The sequence below is a fragment of the Phoca vitulina genome, unplaced genomic scaffold, assembly GCF_004348235.1.
Source record: "Phoca vitulina isolate PV1807 unplaced genomic scaffold, GSC_HSeal_1.0 scaffold82, whole genome shotgun sequence".
NCBI classification, from domain to species: domain Eukaryota; kingdom Metazoa; phylum Chordata; class Mammalia; order Carnivora; family Phocidae; genus Phoca; species Phoca vitulina.
The window spans coordinates 653,552-672,575 of NW_022589785.1; the positions used below are offsets into that span (position 1 = coordinate 653,552).

Genomic DNA, 19,024 nt, shown 5'->3' on the forward strand with positions numbered 1-19,024 from the left:
GATGTGGAGGGGAAAGGACACGGGAGTTTTGCCGTCAGCCAGTCCTGGTTCAGATTTCAGCTTGGCCTTTTATCAGCGGGGTGTGACCTTGGCCAAGTTATGGAACCTGCCTGAGCCTCGGATGAGGGAGGGGGAGGGAAGGAGGGAGAAAGGATGTCCTAGAGCTGTCTGGAGGCTCCCTGAAGGTTGTGATGCTAATATGCCCTGACTCTGGGCCACCTCCCGTGGACAGGCAAGGTGGCTGCTGGCTCGGTCAGTTCATTATAAAGTGACTTGTTTGAAGAAGTCAACCCCAGCTGGCTGTTGGGTCTTAGGAAATGTGTTTTTCTGGTGGCGGAGGGGAGCTCCCCCACTCTGCACTGCATCTCCACCCCCCTTCTGTCTCTCTGCTTGCTGTCCCCGAATGGTCCTTTGGGAAGGCAGTGGGAGGACGTTCTGGGGCTGCCTCCACTTGGCGGGCAGAAAACCCTGGGTGATTCGACATCACGGTTGGTTTGCTGTTAACCAAGGCTCATGGCCTGGGCCATCCCTCGGGAGCCATCAGGAAACCATTCATCCCACCTCGTGTTTTTTCCTTTGGCAAAAAGTGGCCCATGGAACAATTAGCCGGTGCCCGTGTGTTTCGTATGGCAGCAAATGGAGGCTCTCTGGAGCTCACTTGATAAGGACAAAGTGAGGCACAAGGGAAGAGCAGGGGCCCCGGCTTTGAATCCAGGCCTCCCCACCTCCTGGTTGTGGGATTTAACTTGTGCAGTGATTTCCCCTCTCTGGCCTCAGTTTCTGTGTCTGTAAAATGGTAATAAATCCACCTACCTTCTACAGGCATTCGATAGTCAGAGACTGCACGTGTAAGACGTGGCACATGGGAGACGTTCAGCCAGCTGTGACTTGCTTCTCTGTGCCAAGTACTTGTGTTGCTTGGCGGTCTCCGTTGGCATTAAAGCCGGTCCGTGAGGTGGGCTGGGTGGTAGGTGAGAGCCCCTTTGGTGGGTGAAAAACATAAGCCTTTAAGAGGAGATGCTCCTCGCCAAGGGCTCACAGTGAGCCATCTGTGCTAATGAAGGGCAGGTTCTGAACCAGAATCCAGGTCTGGACTCACAGTCTGGTGCTCTCTCCACAGCTTAGCAGAAGGTCCTGAGGGCCAAGGACAGTGCAGGCCAGTGCTCAGAGCAGCCAGGAATAACGCAGACCTGGGCTCGCATCTAAGCGGGGACTCCATCCCTTGTTAGCTTGGGGGACTGGCCCGGGTACCGTGCTGTGTAACAAATCAGCTCCAAGCCCCCACGCCTTACACACAGTCATTTCATTATCTCCCGAGGCTTCGGTGGGTCCACAGTTTGGAGGGGCTCAGCTGGCAGCTCTGGCTGGAGGTCTGTCCCGTGGTTGCAGTCTCATGGTGGCCGGCCCGGAAAGAACAGGGGCTGGAGGAGGCGGGGACTGGCTGGGCATCCCTCTCCTGTGTGGTCTCCAGTCTCCCCACATGGGCTCGTTTGGGCTTCCTCTTGGCATGGCGGCTTCAAGTGCAAGTTCCCAGTGAGCACCCTGGAAGCTGCATCCCCTTTTCGGAGCTGGCCTCAGATATCATGCAGCATCCCTCTGCCATGTTCTATGGGTGATAAGCCTTCGGCAGCTTCAAGGGCCAGGGGAACCAGACTCCACCCTTGGAGGGGGGCAGCAACAAGGTTCTAGAACGTGTAGGCAGAGAGATACGGGTGTGGCCCTGTTTTGCCACAGTGGCTTTGAGCAAGTCACTAGCTTTCTGAGGCTCAGTTTTCTGGCCTGTACAATGGGACTGAAAAGAGCAGTGACCTCACAGGTCCACCATACAGATGGACAGAGAAGCTGTATGTCAGGGGCTGAGCCCAGAGCCGGGCACATGGTAAGTTCTGGCTGTTGGAAGTTAGGATACCACAGAGCTTATAGAATCCCACAGCCAAGGCTTCCTAGCTCCCTGCTGAGGTGGCAAGAAGACAGTTCTGCTCCCTATGACTGAGCCACCCAGGCACCCTCTGCTCCCTATTTTTGTTACATCCGCCTCTCCCCTATGAGCTCCTTCTCAGCTCCATCTAATTTCTATCTGTATCTCTGTCCAACCTCCACTCCCTGTCCCTCCATCTGGAAGGTTACCCCGTTAAGCAGAATCAAGGTTGGAGAGCTCAGAATTGAGGCTAAAGGTGTGGGCTCTGGGACCAGGCTGATCCGTGTTCAATCCCTGTTTTCCTGCGTGATCTCAGCCACTCCCTTGACCTCCGAGACTCAGTGTCCTCATCTGTAAATTCAGAATAATAATAGGGCTTATGTCCCAGGGTTCTTGTGAGGCTCACGTCACTTAATCTGAATCTGTGAAGCTCCATCATCGTGGTTATTAATGCTAGTATGATTATTAATGGAAAGTCTGTCCACTTCTGGCAGGGGATGCCGGGTTCCCCAGCAAAGCTAGAGTTCGCAAGGCTGACGTGGGCTCTTCTTTCAGGATCGCTGTGGTCCTGCCACGGTAAGAGATGATGTGCACTCTCCCTAGAAAGCCCGAGACTGTCACTCTACCTGCCGTCCCTCATTACTTCACAAAAGCGACAATCATGTTCAGAATCCAAAATAGCCACAGGATGAGTGATGGCTGCCTGGATGGCCCCATTGCCTTGCTCTCCTTTTCCTCTGAAGGCCAATGGGAGGTTTAATTTATTATTCTTTCACTAAATTTGCCAGTCTACTTGCTGCTGACCCCTCTGCCTAATAGATGACACCGTCAGGCCCGTATACAACCCGAGGAGGGGCCTCGTAATAGGGTGATGATAGCCCACTGTAATAAAGACGCCAGTCCCGGAACGGATGGGGTCATAACTCGGGGAGCCCCGGTGAAGGGGGGAGCACAGGAAAGAGAGACAATAGTCGTAATGATGGAGGCCCAGCCCCCCGCCTTCTGCTGGGAAGCCTTGACTTCCAGCAGCCAGGGCAGCCCATCCAAAGATCAGAGGAGGGGGCCAGATGCTCCCCGACGCTAGGGCGAGACCCTGCGTGCAGAAGGCCGGTGGGAGTCGTAAAAGGGAATCCCATCAACCCAAAGCTGGGACCGTATATTCAAGCACTATGTGAAGTGCTTTACTGGTTTGGGTTCATAAACGACCACACACATCATACCGTGAAGCTGTCTTCCTTTGAGAAATGGAAACCAAGCAGAAGAATAGAGAGGAACAAAGGTCCCTCTGCCCCCCAAGGTGCTCACTGGTAATGGTGTAAAGGTGACGTTAATCACAATGGATGCGTCTAGACGGACACGCCGTTATTAACCCAAGTCCAGGGTTTCCATTCGGGCTCACTCGTGCTCCTGTGCCTTCTGTGGGTTGTGACAAATGTGTACCATCATGTTCCACCGTGACAGCATCCTACACGACAGCTCGCTGCCCTCGAAGGCTGAGATTTGTTGTTGTTGTTGTTGTTTTCTCAAACTTTTCGATTTGAAGTCATGATAGACTCACAGGAGGTTAGGGCAGGAACACACAGTCCTGTGAGCCTCCTCCAGCCACGGCACGGTCCGCAGTGGCGGGGACCAGCAACTGGGTCATCAGGATGTCCTGAACTCTCTTTGTTGACTGCAGGGACCTGCCTGTTATTGGGGGTGGGGGCTCCATATGTGTAGCCGCTCTCCTGTGGGTTGTTCAGGTTGCTTTCTGCATGTTGGTGTTCTAGACATGCTGGTAGGCAGAGCTGGTGCCTGGGAGCGAGCATTTTGGAGGCCTGGTCTCCTGGACACAGAACTGCCGGATGGAAGGGTGTGTTCAGGGCTTGACATCTGAACACGCATGGCCCGGTTAGCACCCCCTGGGCGTTACCCGGGTTGGCTCATCGAACCCTCTCGAGCCTGTGGCGTAGGCACTTCTGTTTTCATTTCCATTTGCAGGTGGGTAAGTCAAGCCTCCGAGAGGTGAAGTCACTAGCTCAGGGTCACATAGCTCTAAGTGGCATGAAGCTGGACCTTCTGTCTGCTGATCCCTGTGTCCCCGGAGGGCAGAGGGAGGCTTGGTGTTTCAAAATGGACCTACTGCCTCCACTCTGGGGACACTTCCTCTGTCCACCACTCCAGTCCTCTCTGTGCTCGTCTGTGCTCACTTCTGTTTCCGTAGGTGAAGCACGCCGGGCTCAGGGCAGCCAGGCCAGGCCCCTATCTGCAGTGCCAGCTCCCTGCCCCGCTCCCCTCCCCCGACAGCAGCTTTTCCCTGCCTGGTCCACAGCCCCCACTCCCTCCTGCCCCCAAGAAGACAAGCCGCACACTTGTAACAAGGTGTTCAGAGCTCAGCGTCCAGGCGCCCCCTCTATATTTTCCCCGACAGGGATTCGGGTTGGCGTTTGGGCCCCAGGTGGCTGGAACCAGGGCTGTTCATTTCTTCAGGCTCTGGGCGAAGGGCCATAACGTCACTGAGTCGGGAGGAGCAGGACAACTGCAGTCCGGGCCTATATGGTTTCTCCCTGCAGAGAGCCTCAGACGGCAAGCTTGGCCTCTCATAGCCGGATCTGCCCCAGCTGAAGCCAGGGAGGGCATCCCACCTGCCTGGCTCTGTGAACACCCTGCAAGGGGCTGGGGGGGGGGGTAGCTACCTGCCTAGAAGGGGCTATGATCATGCCAGGCCTGAGCCCCTCTTTGGATCGGGCAGGGACGGAGGATCAGAGAGGAGAAGGGCCTTGTTCAGGGTCACACAGTGAGGCCGTGGGAGAGGTGGGACTAGAATCCGAGTCTCTGGGCTCCTGGGCCATTTCTGAGTTCATTTTGCTCGGCCCCTCCTTCTCTCCTCCCTCCGTCCTCCTCCTCCTTCTCCCCTCCTCCTTTCCTGTCTTCTCCTCTATGCCTTGGCTGCCCTGGGACACTACCCTCACTTTCCAAGACAAAATTTCAGTCTGATCAAGGGAGACCGACCCAGACAAGTGCACGGAAGATGCCCAGAGAACACTGTAGGCAGGGGACACTAAGTTCAAAGTGGTCAGCCCCACCCAAGGGGTCCTACCATCCCAGGGGACCCTTGAGCTGAATCTCCAAAACTGAGAAGAAAGTAGGGAGGGTGCTCTAGGCAGAGGACCCTCACCCAGTGAAGGCGCAGTGGCTCGAGCAAAGCCTGGGGCCTCTGTATTCTCTTGGTACCACAAGGTACCAGCCTAAGGGGCGATACTGGGTTGACACAGGGCTCTGATTAAGAGGCGACTGGGCTCTACAATCTAGGGTTTGCACTGGTCTGTCCTTGGACCCAGCATCCCCCAGGCCTGTCCCCTCCTGGGCCCCATCCCACCCGCCTGCCTTTGTGCAGACACAGACCCCGCATCTCAGCCCTGCCCCAGCTGGTGGCTTGGCTCCCTGCCCGACAGCTGGTACAGCCGGGCCTATTCTGGGCCACAGGCGAGGATTTATTCTGCGTTTTCTGAGCATATTGAATTCATTCATTAAGCTGAAATGGCTGCTCGGGGATGTAAACAATTATAGTTTTTAAAAAGCCCGGCAAAACCCTGAAGTGGCTGGGGCTAGAAGGCGCCGCTCGCCGGGGGCCCACGCCTTGGGAGGCCGGAGTAGGGAGGCTGGAACGCCTGGGCAACCAGGTTTCGCAGAGGCTGAGCCACTTGCTTGCTGGGTGGCCTTGCCAAGGCCTCTCCCCCCCTTCTTAGCCTCTGTTTCCCGTAAACAATAACAGTAGCTGATATTTATCCCCTGCTTACTATGTGCAGGGCACTACTCTAAGAGCTTTGGCCATCTAACAATTCCACGGAGTGAGTGCTATGACCCCATTTTACAGATACAGAAACTGAGGCTCAGAGAAGGGAAGGACTTGCTTCATGGGGGTAGACCAGATGCTCTCTGGGCTCTCTTTAAGCTTTGATCACCAGAGACCCTACTAACCTGTTATTGGGAAAGGCGGAGGGCAGGGGTGGGAGGAGGTGGGGGGCGGGGGGGGGGGGGGGGGGAAGAGCACTATGACTCCATTGCGCATGCCCCGACTCGCCATTCCGAGACAGCGTGCAACAATACGGAGGATAACAACCATGACCACCACGATGGACTTGTTCACTATTACTATTTACTGAGAATCCACTCTCTGCCAGGCCTGATTTACGTGCTGGTTATTCCATTAAATCTTCATAGCCCTAGATGGTAGGTTATACCCATTTTATGGATGAGTCAGTGGAGGCTCAGAGAAGTAAAGTAAGTTATCTAAGGTCGTGGATTTGGGAAGGGGAGGAGCCCAATTTTGGTCTGAGGACTTCCATCCTTGAAGCCTTCCTTCCTATTCTTTAGGCCACGTGATGTCTAGTAGTCCGTGGCGTCATCAGTAAATGCAAATCGTAATGAGACCTCTTCACGCGGTTGGTGCGTTGATGAGATCACGTGCTTACTCAGCACAGGGCCGGGCACGCGGTGAGCACTCGGAAAGCACCCGCTGTTGTTGGGCTCTCCTTGGGCCCCAGGAAGCAGCCCCAGAGGGGACAGTATGATAGGCTGAACGACCCGTTCTTCTTGTCTTGCGGAGGGACACTTGACTGTAGAAACAGCATTTGACTTGGGGCCAGCCAGGGCTGCTTTGGTCCCGACTTCTGCCTCACTAGCTGTGTGGTTCAGGCAAGTGGCTCAGGCACCTGCTGCTGGCCCCGCCCCCGAGCCTTCGCTCCTAGTGTTCTCCTAGGGTGACCAGTCATGCCTTCCACCTGCCCTGCGCCTTAGCTCAGATCACCGGCTCTGGGGACATTCTCAGCCAGCTTCACATCCAGTGTCTCATTTCATCCTTCAAACAGCCCTCTGGGAGAGGAGCCACCCATTTCACAGATGCAAAACTGATGCTCAGAGAGAGGACATCTCCTACTCAAGATCGCACAGCCAGGCTGAATCTGTCTTTGGATGTCCAGCCTCCGCTTCTTTCCATAGTTCCCACCACCCCAGAGATGCCTTTTTGTCTGCTTTTTCCCTCTTGATCATAATAGCTCAGGAGACTCGTCCCCATGCCCTCTTCTCTTGTAAATTCCCGGTGCCCATCGGCATACTCTAGGTTCTGGGAAGTCCTGTGGGAATGCAGCTGCATTTTCCTTGGTTTAATCTGATGCTGCCCCAAGTGATTTGTCTGGTGAGACTTCTTTTTCCAAAACACCTGCTCGTACTCCCCAGAGCACTGGGAGTGGTCTGTGCCTTGTCTTTCAGCCATTAGTGTGTGAACAGTGATTCCAGTTGGGTGATGAGTGATTCCAGTTGGGTTATAGATGGCTTATTGGCCAGGCCTTGCAGGGAGCACTGGTTGGGCAGACAGGCAAAGGTCCTGGGGCAGATGGCAACTTTCTCCAAAGCCAGATAGGTGGAACAATAGGTCCAGGTGGGGAGGACAGGGGGACGGCAGGGACATGCAGGAACAGCCATAAGAAGCAGGAAAGGCAGGGGTGCCTGGGTGGCTCAGTGGGTTAAGCGTCCGCCTTTGGCTCAGGTCATGATCTCAGGATCCTGGGATCGAGCCCCACATCGGGCTTCCTGCTCAGTGGAGAGTCTGCTTCTCCCCCTGCCCCTCTCCCTGCTCATGCTCCCACGCACTCTCACTCTCCCAAATAAATAAATAAAAATCTTAAAAAAAAAAAAAAAAAGGCAGGAAGGGCTTTGAAGTTCCAGCTTGTAAGAGGGTTGCATTTTCCATGGTCCTAACATTAGGACTTTGCCGGGCACCCTGGGTGGGGAGCTGCAGCTACGTGCATTGAGTTGGCTCCCGGAGTTTCTCTTGGTGACCCATTTGTCCCCTCTTAAGGGCAGAAATCTCAGAGTGTGATTGTCATCATAGGAGCGGACAGCTCTTGAACAGACCTCTTACTAAGCGACCTGCAAGTTGTAACCTCACTGAGGCTTCCCAAGAAGTTCATGGGGGTAGATTCCCATTTTACAGAAGAGGAAGTGGAGGCTCTAGGAGGCGGCAGGACCTCCCTGACATCACGGGGCTTTAGGCGGGAGAGGTGGGATTCGAACCCAGGCAGTCTGTCTGCCGAGCACTACTGCTTTTTCTTCTAGCGTCTATAGACTTTTAGGCTTATCTCTTCCCTGCAGGTGGCCTCCTTCTTTGCAGACATTTGAATTGGAAACCTCTGTGTGAGGAAATGTGACCCAGATGCACCAGCGTTATAAATAAGTCACATAATGCTCAGTAATTCAGCAACAGCACGGCTATTGTTGGAAGTTGTTGAAAGGAGAAATAACTTGGTTATTAATAAATGCAGGAGGCCACAGTAATTGATAGCAATTGAACTCATGGTGCACGTGGGAAAGCAGTCGTGTTATTATTTTTTCTCTCTCTCTCGGTTTTTTTTTGGTACTAAACATAAAGGGAAAAACCTGCCTTTGCAGGTGGATTTGAGCACCTCGGAAACTGGTCCCAATACATCCCTTTCCTCCTTCCTTTCTTCTGTCTCTCATTTGCTCCTTTGTGCATCCTCTCTATTCAAATTCCAGCCTGCCTCTTACCAGCAGAGTGACCATGGGTAAGAGACTCAGGTAAGGCAATTTGTCCAGGGTCACCTGGTTAATTGAGGGCTCTTCCTACTAAACCAGTTTTCCTAAACTAATGTCTCATGGGGACATTAGACCTGCAAGATGCTCCTGAAAGCATTCTGAGGTCAAATTAGTCTGAACAGAATGTCCCCTTCTTGGAGATTCATCAGATATACTTTAAAGGCTCTGAGAAGTCCCGCAGTTAAGAAACTTCTTTCACCAAGCAATAACCAACTTGATACGATACAGGATTCTTCTCTGCCCACTGGCACTGATGAACATTCCATGGAACGACGGCTGTGAGGAGCCCCTTCGGGGAACTGAGCCCCAGCTGTGTGGCTGCTCTGCCCTGTTCCGTACCACTCTGCCACATGGAGAGTTTCTGACTCAGCCCTGTCCTTGGTGGTACACTGGCTGGAGCCAGGCCTCACCCCGGGTGTGCAAATGGCTTCAGAGGAACAGACAGACACAAAGAAATAACAGCCTATCAAGCCTTGGGTCCCTTTCAGAGAACCTTCCTTTGGCCTCAGTAATTGAAGGGAAATCCAAACCAAACTTGGTTAAGTGTGATCAGCCTCTCAAGCCCTCTCTCAGTCTTAGCACCTGACATGGGTCCAGCTGCTGACGCAAGCGTTCAAGGCCAAGACGGTTCCCGTGGGAGGTGATCCCAGGAAGTACTGGCAGGAAGTGGGGAAGGAAGGCTGCCACCGAGGGTGTGAGCCTCCACTGTGGGCAACTGGGGCTCAGTCCCGCCAGAGACCTCTGGGGGGCAGCATAGAGCTCGCACCCAGAGTCATCCCACTCAAAGGGTGTCACCCGCAGTCATTGGTTGAGGGCTGAGGATTTTAATTCCATGGCCCTTCCAGCCTCCCCTTGCATGAGCAAGTGCCATTAAGAGAGAACACCCTCGTCAGAAGGGAGCGCAGTAAGCCCCAGGGGTATGGCGGATCTGTCACAGCTCTGTGGCAGGCCCTCCCCCCAACCCCCATGTTGCCATCTGAAGTCTGTCCCTGTTTCCTTTTTGACTTGACCTACATATAGCCCATGTGTATGCTCCAGCTAGATCTAAAGTGGGATATGTGGCGGTACCAGAACCGCCCCTAACCCCATGCCACTGACCTGGGAGTTGGGGACCTGGACTCAAGTTCTAGGTCACCCACTTCCGTGCTGGGTGACTTAGGGCAGTCCAGTATCCCTTTCTGTGTCTCAGTAGCTTCTACTATAAAATCAGGCTTAACAACACCCAGCCTGCAGACCTTGCAAGGCAGTTGAGAGATCAGCCAAGGTCACACAACTGTCCCCTCCCTCAGTGTACACGCACTCGGGTGTGCGTCCTCCAGGCCATGGCGAGATGCATGGACCATTTGTCACTAAGAATAAGAACAGACTTGGCATTTGCAAATGATTTTTTTTAATAGAGAACAGATTCAAGGGTGGGTGGTTCCTATCATACATGTGTTGTATTTGTGTAAATCCAATGATGCGTGCAAAGCAAATGCGAGGCTGGAGGTTACAGGTATGTATCTTTTTGTAAGTCATGGCCCCCAAAGGCAAGCCGCCCATTTCCTTGTTCGGCCGGAGGGAAAGCTTGCTGTGCTGGACTTGTGAAGATAAGCTACAGTACTGTACGCTACAGGAAATTTGATTCTCAAGGGGGATTTTAAGGGTACTGGAGTTTTTGCCTTACTCTCTGACTTGAGATTGATACTCATTATGAGAAAAGACCCCTCTGCACAGCACCACACTTAGAATATTGAGCGCTGGGGTCAGCAGACCTGAATTCAAATCCTGCCTCTGCCCCTTACCAGCTTCATGGCCTTGGAAGGTCAGCCTGAGGTTCAGTTTTCTCATAATTCAAGGGGTGATGTTACTATTGACTTCACAGGGCCACGGGGAGGATTAAATGAGGCAGCAGGGTTTAGCGCTCAGCCCAGCGCCCGGCATGGGGTGGGTGTAGAGTACGTGCTGCTGGCTGATGTTGTGATATTAAGTTCGCCTTTGTCATACTGTCGAACATTTGCATTCTGATTTCTTTTTCCTGGGTGGCTGAGACAGAGGAGGGGTGACAGGTGGGCTGCCCTGGAGTGTTTGCTACTGCCCATCCCATGTCCTGTGCAGTGCTTGCAGAATAGGGAGAGGATCCCTACATAATGTGTGCGGAAGCCAGACTGTGCTTCTACCTGCCACGGGGTCCTGGTTCCCACCAGTGACTAGCAGGATGGCTGGCAGCCAAATCCACCAGCCTGAACTGATCTCTGCATTTAGCTTTGGCATCATTCTGGGCACAGGCTCCTCGTCTCCTGGTGGGTGGTGGGAAAGCACCTGGATTGAGTGTGTGATCCCCTTTGGAGGGGGCTAGAGGCAGGGGGAAATCCACAAACCCGCCCCATAAAGAGCGCCCTCTGAGCCGGCTCCATCCTGTCTCTCTGTTTCCGTATCTGTCTCTCTACCTCTCTCACTTTTGTTTCATCTTGTATTTGATCTTTCCAGTTAGAAAAGGCCATCTCTAAGTTTCAGATGGCAGGTGCCATGGGGAGAGGAGAACAGAGATTCTCTCTCCCCGGTCTTTTGAAAAGCAGGGAGGGAAAGTAGGCAGGGCTGGCCACTATCGAGAAACGTGCATTCCTTTCTTGATTCCTTTCATCATTTAATCACCCACTTGACAAATGTTTATTGAGCACTTCCTGGCTCCGGCTCTGATCCGGACAGAGCAGTGAGCATACAGACTGTGAACGAGCAGATCAGCAGGCGGCTGCTGCTCGGTCTGAGATCCGCACACAAGCCTGGGAATCCCGCTCGGCCCCTACTCCCTGTACTGCCTTGGACCAGAAGCTAGGCCTTGCTGGGTCTGTTCCCCACCTTTGAATTATCTCAGAGACTTTTGATGAGAGTAAAGGAGAAGAGGCAGAGGAAGCACCCAGCACAGTGCCCGGCACATGGCACTTGCCGATGCTTGATGGCTGTCCTTGTTCATCAAGTGATGGCTTCTTGGGAGAGGGAGCGATCGAGTACATGAGCATCACTTGGACGGGAATCTCCAACCCCGGCGGCATTCCGAGGACAGCTTTGTCCTTGGCTTTGGAATAGGTTGGTGGGAGGTGCTGAGCCAACATGTGTCCGCCTTTCCGTGGAGTTGGCTCAGAATCCCTGGGACGTGGCCCACATCTGGAGCGCGCCGATTCATCATCCATCCCCCAAATCCTCTCTCGAAGCCATGTATAGAAAGATCTGCAGAAGGAGTCCCTGTGGCCACCAGAACGAAGCAATCCCTGTTGGGTGAGTTGTGCCCTCTTGGGTTTCACAGGTAGAGAAGGGACTAGAAAGTTATTGAAAGCCTTCTCGGGGCCAAGCACTCTGTTGGGTATCTTCCATGTAAATGTAAACACATCACCCCATCCCTTTAGCCGTATGAAGAAGTGCTTGGGGTTTTATGATTCCATTTTACAGATGACGAAACTGAGGCTCAGAAAGGTGGGGCAACTTGCCCAAAGACTGGAGCTGGGAATGGTAAGCAGGAAAGGGACTCAGATTCTGTCTGGTCCAGTGTCCATGTTCCTGTCCCTGCCTCAGGGGCCACCTTTCTCAGGCCCCATTGAAGAGGCTTTGGCTTCCACCCATGTCTGAACAAAGATAGAGGAACCCATGGGGTTGGATCTTGTGCACCAACCAGCCTTCAGGGAACTGGAAGCAAAAAAGTGCATTTTCCTGGCAGAGCTCCCTGTGTGCTCCCTGGATTTCCCCAGCAAGATGCTGCTCAGCGAGCACACTGGGAAGTATCCCCCTTGTCAGGCAGGATTTAGAGTCAGGTTGAGGCCGTTCACTGCTCCTCTTTTCAGAGCTATTGCCAATTCCCTTCCTGACTTCTCCCCAGCTCAGTGAGGTACAGAAGATCACTGTAGGTGGAGGGTGGGAGGAATATTTTGGACAGTGGCGGAAGAAGGTTGACAGAGAGCGACAGGACATCGCCCATCTAGAACATTATCTCTTATTTAATTCCCTTCCAACCCCCAACACAGGAAGAAAGAAGTCTCATTCAGGGCTAGCCGTCTTTAAAATCTCTAATACTCTCTAATCTTGCATTTTGACAAAGAGAGGGCAGACATGGCCTGGGTGCTCAGTCGTTAAGCGTCTGCCTTCGGCTTAGGTAATGGTCCCAGGGTCCTGGGATTGAACCCTACATCGGGCTCCCTGCTCCGCGGAAAGCCTGCTTCTCCCTCTCCCACTCCCCCTGCTTGTGTGCTCTCTCTGTGTCTCTCTCTGTCGAATGAATAAATAAAATCTTTAAAAAAAACACAAAAAGTGAGAGGGCAGACCTCCTGCTCCCAGATAACTGTATCTAATTAGAATCTAAAGATACTTTTGTGCTCATATTGCATTTATTTCTCCTTTCTGTTTGTGACAAGTGATAATGGTGTTGGTTTGCAAACTGGCCCCCCCTCATGGAGGGAAAGGGGAGGTCAAACGCAGACCACTCCAGATCGGTAGGCAGCAGGTGTAATAAGCAAGGAAACTTACATATGAACCCTGCCTCCACTGGCCAGCCCTGTACATTTCCGCACCCACCCACAATCTTAAAAGCTTACACAGAGTCACATAGTCAGTCCAGATGGTCTCAACAACATCTTCCTCACTCAACGATCCTTACTTGAAGATGGCTCCTGCTGGGCAAACTTGGGCAGAATGTCCGTTTCACACGGGAGGGGGTGAGGAGTCACCTGTTGTCCTGGGGCCAGCCTGAAGGTCAATGGGCGGTCACATTCTGTCAATGGCTCCCTCCAACAGTTGGGTTCTCATTTAAGATAATGCTACAACATTTCCTTTCACAACGTATTTAGTTAAGTGAAAAAGATAAGTCCATTTTAAAGAAAGTCTGATCTAGGGTCACAAAGATATGGCAAATGTCCTAAAAATGGTATTTGACGGGTTGATTTTGGTGAAATAGTAGTTCTAGTACTTAGTGTCCATCTGATTTCTGGTGATGTCTCTTAAGTCCGTTTTCTCATCTGTAAATTGGGAATGACAAGACTGCTTTCTAGGACCTTTGTGAAGATTTCATGATGATGATGATGATGATGATGATAAGAAGTAATCACATGCAGCTACCATGCATGTACTGATTTTTTCACCTGTCACACCTGGGACTTGGATGCAGGCTTTCTGACTCCAGAAGCTATGAGCTGCACAAAGGTGACATGTTGAATAAAATAGGGTCAGTGAGTGGTGACTGCTTTCATCACTGCCATCATCACGTTCTTCATCATTTTTGCAAGTGGCAGCACTTTTTATTAACTGTGTTACCTCCCCGAGACTCAGTGTTATCATCTGTAAAATGGGAAACCTCTCTTGTGAGATCAGTGCTGAGTACCTGGCACCGAGGAGGATGTCAATAAGCATGGCAATTTGTGGACCCTCAGTAACCCTGGGGCCAGAGCTCCTTTCCCTTGAGTAGCGAGTCCCACATAAAGTCTTTGTCCAAATGTCCAATTTTGCCTTAAACGAGGCTGCTTCTTCAAGATATCTTCTTGAAGAACCGGGCCCTTATGACCTCTTTCTGTTGGATTGAGAAATCTGTTGGCAGTTGTGATTTTTATTTCAAAGAAGGAAACACATTTATGGGAAGATAAACAATGGGAGGAAATTCTTTAAGGATAGCACCGTTATTTGTTTTAATCAGCCATTAATTTTTTATTTGGATTACAAAATTAAGACACCATCCCTGCAGAAAATTTAGAAAATACAAAATCCCCTTACCCAGCTAGGACTGTTAATATTTGGATATATTTCCTTTTTACTATTTTAGTTATTTACTTATTTATTTAAGAGAGAGAGAGCGAGGTGGGGGTCAGAGGGAGAGAGAGAGAATCTTAAGCAGACTCCACACTCAGTGTGGAGCCCAGTGAGGGGCTCGATCTCACAACCCTGAGATCATGACCTGAGCTGAGATCAAGAGTTGGACGTTCAACCGACTGAGCCACCCAGGCGCCCCTTAGTATTTTATTTTACAACACTTTAGAATGATTTACACAGTTGGCATGATACTCTAGTACAGTTTTCTAAAGCTCTTCCTTGGTTCTTTAGGTAGCCACCTCCTTCTCACCTTTCATAACCCAGTTCAGATATCACATCCTCAGACAGAGCCCTCTCTGACAACCATGGATCCACAGGGATGCTCTCAGTTTCTCTTGACCTCATCTCTTGTTTTTATCTTCTCCTTAAGGGGAAAAACTTGATAATATTATCACCTGAATTTATCTTATTCATCCATTTGTTTACTTGTTTATTGTCTTACTCTAACCTCAATAGATCGTAAGCTCCATGAGGACAGGCACCTTGTCTGTCTTGCTCATCATTGATTTCCCAGTGGCGCAGTTCCTGTCACATAGTAGGAGCTCAACAAGCGTGTTTTGAATAAATGGGTGGGTGGTGAGATGGTTGGATGAGTGGCTGGGTGGGTAGTTGAATGGATAGGTGGGTGGGCAGCAAGGGGTAGTAGATGGGTGGATGGATAGGTAGGTGGATACGTGAGTGGACAGATTACACTTTTACTATCAGTTCCACAATTCCACATTTAGAGGGTCCACGTGATCATTTTAATTGTTCTGAAAAAGTGAACAATGCAAATTATGAGGAAGTAGGATAAGCATGTCTCTTGGGAAACCTGACCCCTGCCCAGGCCAGGTGTTGCGGCTCCCTGCTGAGGGGGGGTAGTCCAGAGGGTGGGCAGTGGTGAGACCCCTGAGGTCCTCTTGGGAGCCCACCCACTCCATTCCCAGGACTTCACCACCATACTTCTGCTGTGTCCCTCTTGCAGTGGGCCGGAAGCAGTTCATGCGGTTTGAGTGGGCAAACCACGCAGCTGAGGCCTTGGGCTGTGAGTACGAGGAGCTGAACACGGCCACCTTCAAGCACCACTTGCGACAGATCATCGAGCAAGTGACATCTGGGCCGAGCCGACGGGGCCTTGAGGAAGAGGAGACCAGCTCAGGTGCTGCTTCTCTGGGTGGGCTGGGTTCCCCCCTGGGCCAGGCCATCAGACGCTCCAACACGCCTTCACCTACTCATCAGGACCTGCTATATGCAGACCTTCTAGGTGCAAGGGAGGCCCCTGTGGGCAGAAGTGGACTTGGTTCCTACCTGCACAGGGCTTGTGGCCAGCTGGCGCTGTCCAGGGTCCGCAAGGTTCTGCTGAAACCTGGGAGGGCACCCTGTGCTATGGAGAGGGGACACTGTGAGCAGTGCCAAGGGGCCAACACTTTTCCATTGTTGAGCCCCTATCTTGTCCAAGGATGGCTGGCCTTCCAGTTTGAGGCACAGAAATAAGGCTGGATGGCTAGAGGGGCTGGGAGGCTAGTAGATGAGGCCAGTAGATGAGGGGTGGAGGGTGGTCAGCTCATGTAGGACTCTGCAAACTAGAGTTTTTATGCTCAGACCCATGAGAAACCATGCAAAGGCATAGGCAGGGAATGCCATGATTTGACTTATTCTTCGAATGGCTTAGCTAGGGGGAAGCCTGGGGAATGGGTGGGAGAAGGGAGGCCACGCAGGAACCTACACAGGTTGCCTAGTGAGATACTGGTTGTTGCACAAGGACGTGGTGGTGGAGCTGGGATGGGAGGGACATGTTCAAGGTCTGCTTCACATGTAGAGATGATAGCATGGGCCTGGGGGGGGGGGGAGGGGAAAAGAGGGATCAGGACAGCTTCTAGGATTTTAGCCTAGGTGGCTGGAGGAACAAGAGTGCTTTGAATTGATGTGGGGGGAAGCCAAAGGGCTTTGTATGGCACCCGCTGGAGTGTGATCTGCCGGGTCCCAAATCTGCAGCCACCACCAGCTAGATGCTTTGGCTGCAGGAGGTGAGGGCAGAGGGACCTCCCGGAGCCCCAGGAGTCTCTGAGAACGAAGAGTGATTGTCCCAGAGACTGCAGAGTCTGGCATTAGTCGCAGTGTTTTGAACCGTGGTTTTGGGGCTCATCTCTTAGAGGCCCCTGGGGTCCACAGAGCTGCTCCACTCTAGGGATCTCAGCTTGGTGACTAATGTCGCTGGGAAGCCACTAGCCTTTTGTTTGCTTCTAGGTCCAGGTATGAGCTGTAGTCAGCTTACAGTTCCCCCTCCTCTCTGAGACACACGCATAAGCCCCACAATCAGACACATAGAACACACACACCACATGCCCACGGACACACACCACACAGGCACACACTGCAGGAGACACACAGACGTGCACAGATAAATGAGCATACGTGCACTCACATTCAGATATTAACACTAATTACCTCTCAGGCCAAGGTATCAAGGGTAGTTGAGAAGCAGACAGGGGACCAGCAGGCTTAGGAGAGATGCTGAGAGGCTGTGGGTTGCCTAGCAACCGCCCAGGTTGGGGGTGGAGCTACCAGAGGGAGGGGAAGTGCTATGGGGCCGCAGGGGGCTGCCTGGAATGTACAAGCAGGACTGTGTCTCCAGCCCCACTGAAGATGTGAAAATCATGTTTCTGATTCTGGGGATGGAACCAGCACCAAAGGGTCAGGATTTCCGATCTGACCCGCCCCTCCTAAATTCTCACTCTGCTTTGTTCCATGCACCCTCATCAAGGCTGGCTATTTTAAGGGGCCGTGTGTGTGTGTTTAAACAAAACTGAGACCATGACTATATTAATCGTTTGTGAAGCATTTTTATTCCTCCTAACGTGACAGGTAGGCGCTTTCCCCCCGCTCATTCAGTATGCGTCTATGCCTGGCTTTAAGCGCTCCTTTGTACGGACTACAAATTATCTAACCCATTTGCTATTGTTGGATATTCAGGTTGTTTAAAAAAAAAAAAGCGATTTTCATCCAATTTAATCAACAATCAGGAGAACATATGTACCCAGAAATCTTTGTTTCTCTGAATATTTCATTAGGATAAAAGCCCAAGAATGAAATTATTAAGTCCAAGCATACGAACATTTTATAGCTTCTGACACAGAACTGCCAAATTTCCCTCCAGAAAGGGGGAAGAACAAACATTATCTGAGTGCCTACTATGTGTCAGGCATTGGGGGTTTGGGAGCCCATGGTCCCCATCCTCGGGTTGTTCCCAGCCTGGCGCCAGTTCGGGGTGGGGGCTGTTGTTAACAGCTAACTGCACAAGTAAAAATATACTGAGCTCAGTGCTGTAAAGGCAGGGAGGCTTTGTCCTTCTGTGTCTGGCCTGTTTCACGTAGCCTAACGTTCTCTGTGTTCATCCACATTGTAGGGAATGGCTGGATTTTCTTTTTTACGACTGAATGGTCTACTTCATGTCCCCATTTATATGTGGGATCTAAAATAGTCACACTCATAGAAGCAGAGAGCAGAGCGGTGTTGCCCAGGGCTGAGGGGAGGGGGAAAATGGGAGAGAATGATGGAAGGGCACATAGTTTCTTTTGTGCAAGATGAATAAACCCTAGAACACCAATGAATAAGTAGACGAATAAGACAACCAGTGGATGAGTATGTCCACTGTGCAGCATAGAGCTGCTGGTTACCATCCTGTATTGTACACTGAAAATTCTTTTTAGAGGGTAGATCTTATGTGAAGTGTTCTAATCACACACTTAGGCACAAAGAAGGAGGGAGGAAACTCTTGAGTTGACAGGCTTAGGGTATTGTTCCGGTGACCTATACTTATCTTCAAGCTCATCAGGATGTATACATTAAATAGGTAGGTACGGCTTTTGGTATGTCAGTCATACTTTAGTCAAAAACTAATTAAAGAAAAAGGAGCAAGGTAGGACTGGGAACTGGCTTAATGGGGGTGGTAATCAGGGCAGGCTCCCCTGAGGAGGTGACATTGGATTGATCCCTGAGGGATGAGCAGGAGCGCTCGTTGGAGAAGAGGTAGGGCCAGGTGACACAGAACCCGGTCAGTCCTGATAAGACACTTGAACTTGATTCTAAGAGCGTGGGTACATAATTTCAGCAGTGGAGGGATGTATGGAGGGAGGGGGTTTCTCTGAGGCCAGCAGCGATGCCTGGGGAGTGTTGTCCTTGGCCCCAGGCAAGGTCCTGACCACCGATATCCACCCTTCCCTCTCTCCCTCTCCAGGGCTCAAGATGACGGGCACAGAGTGTGTGGAGGGGATGGCCTCGGGCTTGTACCAAGAGCTCTTTGCAGTTATTGTCTCACTCATCAACAGGTATGGACTCTTCTGCAGATATACAAATGAGCCCAAGCACTGGGCACTTTAGCACAGTGGGGTTTTGGGGGGGCCGGGGAAGAGTGAGCTTTTGAGCTGGGTAGTAGTGCTGGGTTTAAATTCCCCCTTTGGCAGCCCAAGGCAAATCAGTTCAGCTCTCTGACCTCCCCTTCTGCACCTGCAAAATAGCTCTGTCCCCCAGGGCCATGGTGAGAGATTAAAAGAGATGATGTATATAAACAATTCTTCCTGATAGCGATCATAAACCACTGACAATGAAAGCGAACAATTTGGGGGTCCCCCCGCTAAAGTAAAACAATGGCTGGTGCTCCTGGTTTCACTGGTCTTGCATCATTGACTCTGCACATCAGCCCATTTT

At 51.7% G+C, this 19,024-nt stretch overlaps 1 protein-coding gene across 1 annotated transcript in view; it reads left to right on the forward strand.

Moving 5' to 3' along the window:
• Window positions 1–19,024, forward strand: part of MYO18B (myosin XVIIIB) — a 232,537-nt gene that overhangs the window by 35,408 nt on the left and 178,105 nt on the right. Inside the window, exons 12-13 of the mRNA XM_032395173.1 lie at window positions 15,303–15,476; window positions 18,555–18,645. Of these exons, the coding sequence (XP_032251064.1) occupies window positions 15,303–15,476; window positions 18,555–18,645 (265 nt within the window). The remainder of the gene's footprint in view (window positions 1–15,302; window positions 15,477–18,554; window positions 18,646–19,024) is intronic.